We start from the raw sequence: 10216 nt of genomic DNA, 5'->3' as shown, positions 1-10216 counted from the left end.
TAATAACTCACACTAGCCTGTGCACTCTCCCTTTGCAACACTTGGTTTTGAGGTTTCTCTTCTTGACTATTGAACACCATAATATCTAGCTGCTCAAAAACATTTATTTCTAGCAGTGAATTATTCCAAGTATAAAGGAAAGGTATTCTCTGTTACCTGATGGGTAAAAGGATGCTTTAGGATTAGGAGTTTGTGCATTAAGGGCTGTTGTTTTTAGCAAAGGCTTTATCTTGAATAAGAAAAATACAATGGTTAACACTTTTAGAAGAGCTATTCAGCCATTGTTTGTTGGTGTAACAGGGTCTTCTCAAGTTGAAATGTCAAGTTCATGGTACTTAGTTTAAACAACAAAATTCGGAAACATGTGGTGAGGGGGAGGTGGTGATGAGTTGGTGTGAATATAACCTGAAATAAATTGCACTGAACTCCGATAAAGCGTCAGCCATTGCAGATACCTCCCCTTTGTGTTAGAAGGGTTTATGTCTCAAGATGAATTTAATGGGAATTACAGCAGCAGAAATTTTTGTAAAATCCTATTTTCTGCGTCCTAGAGGCTCATCACAAAGTTGAGTACCTTCTGGAGAACCTGCCTGGCCTCAGAGGGTAATGTGTTTCTGGTTCAGCATTGCAGTTTGATTGGAATCAGAAAGAACTAGAAAATCAGCTAGGATTTGGGCCCTTTTCTTTCACTTACTAAGGACAAGACCAGAAGCTGAATTTCTAGCCTTCCAGACCTACACTCTTAAGAGCTTAGAGTTTAAAAATGGAATATGATCATGATTGATGGGAAAATAATACCTGTGTTTAACATTTTCTGTCTCATGGCCATTTGGATGGCCATTTTCTCTTCACTCAGCCTTTTTTTTTCCCAACCTCGCTGCACTGCTTTCTAACCAGGGATTGAACCTGTGCCCCCTGCAGGGGAAGCTCGGAGTCCTGACCACTGGCCGGCCAGGATCCCCAGATTCTCTCCTTTTAATGAGCTTCAGTAGTGTGTGTGAGGAATTTGTCCATCCCATCTGTATCAGTTGTGAAATCCTCTTTTTCCTTCCTGATACTGGCAATTAGTCTTGTCTTTTTCTGGATACATTTGGCCAGGGGCTCATCAGTTTGGCTGTTTAGCTCTGACCAGGTGCTGGTTTCATTGACTCTACTCTGGGTTTTTTCCCCCCTCTTTTCTGTTCAGTTTCTTTTCTTATACTGGCTTTTTAATGCCTTTTTTGTTTTGTTTTGGCTTTTTATGTTATATTGCTTCTTATACTTGCTTTTTTGTCTGCACAACTTGGATATTTGCTCTTGTTCTAGTTGATTAAAGTAGAAGCCTGCGTGCGTGTGAAGTTGCTTCAGACATGACTGACTCTGTGTGACCCCATAGACTGTAGCCTATCAGGCTCCTCTGTCCATGAAATTCTCCAGGCAGGAATACTGCAGTGGGTTGCCATGCCCTCCTCTGGGGGATCTTTACAAGCCAGGCATGGAATCTGAGTCTCTTGTGTCTCCTGCTTTGGGCAGGCAAGTTCTTTACCACTAGCACCACCTAGGAAGCCCCAGAAGAGTTTGTAAGGCAGGAAAAATTTTCCTCTCTGGGTTCTTCTGGTTGGTCTAATGATCAGATTGATAGAAGACAGATTGACATGAGAAAATCAAATTTCACTTTATATATATGGAAGTTCTGTCAGTATAGGATCTGAGAAGTGACAAAAGCAGACTCTTTATATATCTTTTTAGACAAAGAATCAGTTATTTATAAAGATTTGAAGAAAGAAAGGGGTTTTTGCTGGGGGTCGCAAGATAATGAAGCAGTAACAGTGTTTGCTTCTGCAGCTTTCTCAGCCTTACCTCCTGTCTCCAGGGACCACAGCGCCCTCTGTCCTCCCAACAGGAGCTTTTCACCTGCTTTCAGGGGACAAAGGAGGATCAGAGTTTGCTTCTTCCACCGTCTGGTCCTCAAGGAATGTTAATTAGAAGTAATTAGTATGCCACCAGCATATTTTGGGGTGGCCTGCCCTGAGCTCCATCAGGTTTTTTCTGGTTTAAATATTTATTCATCTGACTGCACTGGCCTTAGTTGTGCACTTGGGGTCTTTAGTTGGGGCATGGGGGATCTAGTGCCTTGACCAGGGACTGAGCCTGGGACCCCTGCTTTTGCAGGGCGGAGGAGTAGCCACTGGGCCACCAGGAAGATCCCTCCATCAGATTTTACAGACACACACACACACACACACACTCTTCCCTGGTGCTCAGTGGTAAAGAATCTGCCTGCCAGTGCAGGAGGTGCAGAAGACGTGGGTTCAATTCCTGGGTTGGGAAGATCCCCTGGAGAAGGGAATGGCAGCCCGTTCCAGTATTCTTGCCTGGAGAATCCCATGGACAGAAGAGCCTGGCGGGCTGCAGTCCATGGGGTTGCAGAGTTGGACACAGCTGAGCACGTGCGTGCGTGCACACACACGTGCAACACGCACACGTACGCGCACTGCTCCAGGCGCTGCCCACAGTGTTGTACGTCTTGTTTTCATTTTTATTCTTTTCAGAATACTTTCTCATTTTCCTTGTTATCCATTCCCAAATACTTGGGGATTTCGCAGACATCTTTGTGTTACTTGATTTGTAATTTAATACTAGTTTCAGAAAATATATTTTGTATTATTTGAATTTTTAAAAATTAAAACCTTTATTAAGAAGTGCTTGGGGACTTCCTTGGCAGTCCATTAGTTAGGACTCCGTGCTTCCAATGCAGGAGGCATGAACTCGATCCCTGGTTAGGGAACTAAGACCCCACGTGCCACCGGCACGGCCAGAAAGGTGCTTGCAGTTTGTTCAGCTTTTGAAAATACCAAGTTGCAAGCTTTTTAACACATACTGATTTAGCTGCTTCAGGTCTCAGGTGCAGTGTGAGTGATCTTTGATCTTCACTGGGGCTTGTGGGATCTTTTTTTCTTTTTAGTTTGGCATGCAAGATCTTTGCAAGTATGTAATTTGACAAGGTTTAATATCAATATTGGAGAAGGCAATGGCACCCCACTCCAGTACTCTTGCCTGGAAAATCCCATGGACGGAGGAGCCTGGTAGGCTGCAGTCCATGGGGTCGCTAAGAGTCTGACACGACTGAGCGACTTCACTTTCACTCTTCACTTTCATGCATTGGAGAAGGAAATGGCAACCCACTCCGTGTTCTCGTCTGGAGAATCCCAGGGACGGGGGAGCCTGGTGGGCTGCCGTCTATGGGGTCGCACAGAGTCGTACACGACTGAAGCGACTTAGCAGCAGCAATATCAATATTAACATGTTGATCACCCATGCAACCATCACCTCAATCAAGATAATGAACATATCCATCACCCCCAGGTTACCTGGTGAAGAAGAAGTGAAGTCGCTCAGTCGTGTCCATGGACTGTAGCTCGCCAGGCTCCTCTGTCCATGGGATTTTCCAGGCAAAAAATAGTGGACTGGGTTGCTGTGCCCTCCTCCAGGGGATCTTCCCAACCCAGGGATCAAACCTGGGTCTCCTCATTGCATGCAGACTCCTTGCCCTCTGAGCCACCAGGGAAGTTACCTGGTGCCCTCTGTGAATCCTCACTTCAGCCTCACCCCCTCTGCCTCCCCTGCTTAACCACGTCTCTGTGTTTCCTAGGATTTTATATAACGATTTTTGGTTTGTTGAGTCAATTTGTTATTGCTGTTTGGATTCTTTCACTCATTATTATGAGATTTACCCATGTTGTTGCAACACAGTTCCTTTTTATTGCTGAGTATTTCTTTTTTGTGTGTATGTAAAATACAACAGCAGTTACCATTTTTACCATTTTAACTGTTAAGGACATTCACCTGTGGTATAACCACTATTTCCAGAACTGTTTCATCATTTCAGATCTTCTTAGTGTATAATCTGCTGGGAGTTTTTTGTTGTTCAATTTTTTATATAGTCGTTGAAGGTTACTCTCCATTTATAGTTACTAAAATATGTAGAGTCTGTTATTAATCACACCCAGTGTGTTTTTCATTTCAGACTCTTTTTCATAATTGGCGATTTGATTTAGGTCGTTTTTTATATATCAAATGTGTTTCTCCGTATTATGCTCATTTTTCCTGTACCTTCCTGAGGCATATAATTCTAATTCTGTAATTAATCTACTAATCATCTGTCATTTCTGGGCCTTTTTTTAAGTTTTTATTTTGTTTTGGGGTATACCTGATTTACAGCCTTGTGCTAGTGTAGGTGGACAGCAGAGGGACTCAGCCATACACGTACATGTCTCCATTCAGCCTCAGACTCCCCTCCCTTCAGGCTGCCGAGGAACACTGAGCAGAGTTCTCTCTGCTGTGCAGTAGTTCCTTGTTGCTGCTGAGTCGCTTCAGTCGTGTATGACTCTGTGCGACCCCATAGACGGCAGCCCACCAGGCTCCCCGTCCCTGGGATTCTCCAGGCAAGAACACTGGAGTGGGCTGCCATTGCCGTCTCCAGTGCATGAGAGAGAAAAGTGAAAGTGAAGTCGCTCAGTCATGTCAGACTCTTAGCGGCCCCATGGACTGCAGCCTACCAGGCTCCTCCATCCATGGGATTTTCCAGGCAAGAGTGCTGGAGTGGGGTGCCATTGCCTTCTCCGAAGCTTTCTGCTGGGATGCTGTAAATATACCTGGGAAGAGTTTGAGCCTTCTGTGTCCTGCTCTTAAGCTTTCTTGGGTGGGTTCAGGGCAGTCTTGAGGGTTGGCCTCACTTGGCCCCACTGCTGAGGACCACCCCCCCCTCCCCGAGCTCTCTGCCTCAGGACGTCTTCCTGCCACAGCAGGCATGGGCTCAGCTACTCCCTCCCTGTGCTGAGCAGCCACAGTGAGGACCTTGGGCCTCCCTGCTGCCCTGGGCCCCCTTGGCGCAGCTGTCTCTTTTCCAGCACCAGACTTTCCAGCTGCCTTGGCCTCTCAACACAGGACTCCCCTACTCAACCCTGGGCGATCCCGGGGCTTTGCTTGGGTCTCCTCTCTCAGCTGCAGCCTGGATGTGCTGGGACCTCTGCCGGGCTTGCCTTGTTCCCTGCTCAGCGGACTCACTCACTGTTCTGTGCTGCCTGTTGTCTGATGACTGAGAAGTGTTATTTCATACACTGTGTCTGATTTTTTGAGCCATTGCTTACCTCAGGTTGGTAAATCCAGCCTTGGGTGGAAACAGAATGGCTTGATGCTAATTTTGTGTAGGTTTTTACTGCTTTTTATTGAGTGTTGGGAAGACGTTTATAATGACTGTATTCCTGTTCACAGTTCAGGTCTGTCTCCATGCTGGCTAGGCAGGTGCTCAGACAGAAAATGACTTCCTCCTTTTGCATTCCAGTCCCGTGATGAAAAGGACATCTTTTTTGGGTGTTAGTTCTAGAGGTCTTGTAGGTCTTCATAGAACCATTCAACTTCAGCTTCTCCGGCATTAGTGATTAAGGCATACACTGGGATTACCGGGATATTGAATGGTTTGCCTTGGAAACGAACAGAGATCATCCTGTCATTTTTGAGATTGCATCCAGGTACTGCATTTCAGAATCTTTTGTTGACTATGAGGGCTGCTCCATTTCTTCTAAGGGATTTTTCCCCACAGTAGTAGATACAATAGTCATCTGAATTAAACTTGCCCATTCCCATTCATTTTAGTTCACTGATTCCTAAAATGTTGATGTTCACTCTTGCTAATCCTGTTTGGACCACTTCCAATTCGCCTTGACTCATGGGCCTGACACTCCAGGTTCCTCTGCCTTGTTGTTCTCACATCATCAGACTTTCCTTTCACCACTGACATGTCCACAACTGGGCGTTGTTTTCGCTTTGGCTCAGCCTTTTCATTCCCTCTGGAACTATTTCTCTGCTCTTCTTCAGTAGCATGTTGGGCTCCTATTGACCTGGGAAGTTTGTGGGACAAAGTCCGACAAGACCCTAAGACATTAGATACTATTATCTAATATAGTATTTATATTAGATACTAAATATAGATACTAATATCTTTTGGTTTGTATATTAGATACAAACCAAAAGATAGTAGAACTATTAATTTAAGAAGTCAGGTACATCTGCATGCTGTGCAGAGACCACGGCCGTGTCGCCAGGCCTCACTCGTTGCTCTGCTTCCAGCGCGAGTGCATCTCCATCCACGTGGGGCAGGCGGGCGTCCAGATCGGCAACGCCTGCTGGGAGCTGTACTGCCTGGAGCATGGCATTCAGCCCGACGGCCAGATGCCCAGCGACAAGACCATCGGCGGCGGGGATGACTCCTTCAACACGTTCTTCAGCGAGACGGGGGCCGGCAAGCACGTGCCCAGGGCCGTGTTCGTGGACCTGGAGCCCACCGTGGTCGGTAGGTCCCCTCCCACTTGGCAAGGGAAGCCCAGAACCTTCGCCGGGTGCCTCCCGGTCAGAAGCCCGAGGTAGTTTCCGAGGAGAGGGGCCACCCAGGAGATAACAGACAGGCACCCCGGAGCCCGGGAGACCCAGGCCACAGGGGGTGCCCGGGGCAGTCAGGCTGGCATCCGTCCAGAGTGGCAGGACCGTCCCAGTGATGCCTGGGGTGGAGCGGCGGGTGTGGGCGAGAGGTGCCCACAGAGCCGCCAGGGCACTCCCGTCCTTTGGGAACCCACCACGCTGAGACTTCTTCTGGGTCGATGGGCCCCCGGAGCCGAAAATGGCAGGTGGGGCGTATCTGTCTTGGAGACTCTCCCGGGAGACCTGACCGCAGGCCGGGGAGGAACGGTGCGGGCCTGCAGACGGGCGGGTCCCGGAGCCGGCCACGGGGGCGGGACCGGCGTCCTCCAAGCCCGGCCGCTGTCCCCCCGCAGACGAGGTGCGCACGGGGACCTACAGGCAGCTCTTCCACCCGGAGCAGCTGATCACCGGGAAGGAAGACGCGGCCAACAACTATGCCCGTGGCCACTACACCATCGGCAAGGAGATCGTCGACCTGGTCCTGGACCGCATCCGCAAACTGGTGCGGGGGCCCGGGGGCTCCCGGCAGGGAGGGCAGGCCCGGCTCTCGGCGGCGCGTGCGGCCCGGCTCACGCCTCTCCCTCCCGCAGGCGGACCTGTGCACGGGGCTGCAGGGCTTCCTCATCTTCCACAGCTTCGGGGGCGGCACCGGCTCGGGCTTCGCGTCGCTGCTCATGGAGCGGCTCTCGGTGGACTACGGCAAGAAGTCCAAGCTGGAGTTCGCCATCTACCCGGCGCCCCAGGTCTCCACGGCCGTGGTGGAGCCCTACAACTCCATCCTGACCACGCACACGACCCTGGAGCACTCGGACTGCGCCTTCATGGTGGACAACGAGGCCATCTACGACATCTGCCGGCGCAACCTGGACATCGAGCGGCCCACGTACACCAACCTCAACCGGCTCATCGGGCAGATCGTGTCCTCCATCACGGCCTCCCTGCGCTTCGACGGCGCCCTCAACGTGGACCTGACCGAGTTCCAGACCAACCTGGTACCCTACCCCCGCATCCACTTCCCCCTGGCCACGTACGCCCCGGTCATCTCGGCCGAGAAGGCCTACCACGAGCAGCTGTCCGTGGCCGAGATCACCAACGCCTGCTTCGAGCCGGCCAACCAGATGGTCAAGTGTGACCCTCGCCACGGCAAGTACATGGCCTGCTGCATGCTGTACCGGGGGGACGTGGTCCCCAAAGACGTCAACGCGGCCATCGCCACCATCAAGACCAAGCGCACCATCCAGTTTGTGGACTGGTGCCCGACCGGGTTCAAGGTAGGCTGGGCGGGGGCGTGTGCGCAGCTTTCTGCCCGTGGCCGGCCCCGGGGCAGGGTGCTGACCCGCGCGGAGGGTCCCCTGTTCCAGGGCAGCTGGGCTGTAGGGACAGCAAGGTTAGTAATCAGTGTGCTGGACGCCTCGATCCCGACCCATACTTGATGTACCTTTACTTCTCACAACCAATCCATAATGCTCATGGGCTAACATTACTAACATCTTACACTTCAGAGACAGAGGCTGAGACAGCTTTTAGAACCTAACGGCCTCAGGGGCAGCGACAGGAGGAGGGAGCTTTCAGAGACCCTGACCGCAGGCCTGCCTGTCCTCACTTTTCCCCGCTGCTTGCCCAAGAACCTGGTCAGAGTCTGGGGGATCATCTGTGATAGAAACAATGGGTTTCGATTCCGCATTACTTCAGTGACGAGCTGTCACTGAATCTTAGGCAGCGTTTGTTTCTGTACAGAGGATCTTCCATTCATTGTGCAGTATTTTCTGTGGGGCCAAGGGTGGCTCACTGCTGTTTCTCCAAGCCCGACTTGGAGTGCCGCCTCCCATACAAAACCACACTAATTCAGTGGCTCTTCCAACTGTGCTTAGTGTCACAGTGAAACGTCTGCCCAGAGAAGAGCATCCTGAATTTGAAGCCAAGTCCCAGAATGTCCCACTTTAGACCCCTGATCACCAGGCTAAGCGCCTGGCCACGCCTGGGCTTGTTAACCCTGCGCCCTCTTCCTCGTTGAGTCCTTTTTCCCAAGCGATCTGGGTTAGATAAAGTGCTGGATCCCGCGTCTGAGCCCTGAGGGGTCCCTTCAGTGTCTGGGAGTTGCCATCTCCAGGGCCTTTGTAGATTGAAAACGAGGACAAGTAGCAGCGATGTGTGGGTCTTCGTTTTCCCATTTTAAATGTCAGAGCTTGCCTCTGACCACACCCACGTTGTTGCACCCACCTGGCCTCTGTGAGCCCCACTTCAAGACACCTTGACGCGGACCATCTGAGGGTGTACAACTCACACATGTAAAGTGACTCTCAGGGATAAAGTGTATGTGACGGGTTTCACCAATCTGGAAATATCCACGAAGTTACACCTTCCATAGATGTTTGCAGGCCTCTGAGGTTAGGTTATAGGTTGGGGTTGAAAGCTTTTTTTTTTTCCCGTCATGTCACCCGGCAGGGGGGATCTTAGTCCCTGGGCCAGATATCAGCCCTTGGCCCCCTGCAGTAAACCGCAGCATCTGGACCACCAGGGAGGTCTTTTCTTCTTCCATTCTTCTTGGTTTGAGGAAGTTTCCTTTCAGTGCCCTTACTTTGACCTTTAGAAGGCAAGGCTGCCACCCAAGGCATTCTCAGCTGGGCAGCACTCTGTGGGGTGCCTGGCACTGTGCCCAGGCTTCCCGTCCTGGCTGAGTCTGAGCCAGAGGAGAGGCCAGTCTGGGGAGGTACAGGAGGTCACACTGCTGTCCCCACGAAAGAAAGTTCACCCCTGACGGTGTTGAATCCTCACTTGTCAGTCTGAGTGTGACTTCATATGTTAACAACCGTTTGCTCAGGGGTGCACCATTTTTGTGGACTCTTTTTCCATGTTTGTATTAGGTTTTCTCATTATAAAAGTGTGTATGTGGCAAGATGTTTTAGTCATGCAGAAGACTGAAAAGCAAGTGAAAGTGTAGGGTATTAAACTGTGGCAGATACTGCCGAAAAAGACAGTACCCGTTCGTACAGGGCATCATGTAAAGTGGGTCCACGGCCCCCATTTTTAAAAACAAGCTTCCGTTTCCGAGGCCACACTCCCCACTTGACCATGTTGTCCTTCTCCGGCAGGTGGGCATCAACTACCAGCCCCCCACGGTGGTCCCGGGGGGAGACCTGGCCAAGGTGCAGCGGGCCGTGTGCATGCTGAGCAACACCACGGCCATCGCCGAGGCCTGGGCCCGCCTGGACCACAAGTTCGACCTCATGTACGCCAAGCGCGCCTTCGTGCACTGGTACGTGGGGGAGGGCATGGAGGAGGGCGAGTTCTCGGAGGCCCGGGAAGACCTGGCGGCGCTGGAGAAGGATTACGAGGAGGTGGGCGTGGACTCGGTGGAGGCGGAGGCCGAGGAAGGGGAGGAGTACTGAAGGGGCGCGGCCGCACTCCCGCACCCGGCCCCCCGACGGCCTGTCAGAGACGTGCTTCCCTATTAAAGTTTCTCAGTTAAACCTGTGTCTGGGACAAGCTCATCTGTCTGCAGGAGTGTGGAGGAATCCCTGCTGGTTTTTCAGTTGAATTTGCCATTTCCCAGGTTTCTGTGTTGGGACAGGCGGCCTAAGGCATAAGGGCGTAGAGGTGGAGTGTGGAAACCCGGGTCTGGACCTGTGGGTGACGTGGCCGCTCAGGACCCCGGGAGGCAGGGTCTTACCCGCTTCTCTGGTGTGCGTGACCACGGAGGGTTAGCAGCCGTCGCTCACCGCGCTCCTGTGCTCACAGCACTGCTGCCCTTGGTGCCGAG

The 10216-nt window shown here is 51.3% G+C and overlaps 1 protein-coding gene across 1 annotated transcript; it reads left to right on the top strand.

Annotated features, from left to right (window-relative positions):
• Positions 1-4558: 4558 nt before the first annotated feature.
• Positions 4559-9905, top strand: LOC113907216 (tubulin alpha-3 chain-like). Its single transcript, XM_027566075.1, has 4 exons — positions 4559-6331; positions 6810-6958; positions 7047-7727; positions 9549-9905. Exons 1-4 carry the CDS (start codon positions 6052-6054, stop codon positions 9843-9845), a joined length of 1407 nt encoding a protein of 468 aa, XP_027421876.1. The 5' UTR covers positions 4559-6051; the 3' UTR covers positions 9846-9905.
• The last annotated feature ends 311 nt before the right edge of the window (positions 9906-10216 follow it).

Source organism: Bos indicus x Bos taurus, chromosome 17 (genome assembly GCF_003369695.1).
Source record: "Bos indicus x Bos taurus breed Angus x Brahman F1 hybrid chromosome 17, Bos_hybrid_MaternalHap_v2.0, whole genome shotgun sequence".
Classification (NCBI taxonomy): domain Eukaryota; kingdom Metazoa; phylum Chordata; class Mammalia; order Artiodactyla; family Bovidae; genus Bos; species Bos indicus x Bos taurus.
This window is presented reverse-complemented; position numbering and strand designations above follow the sequence as displayed.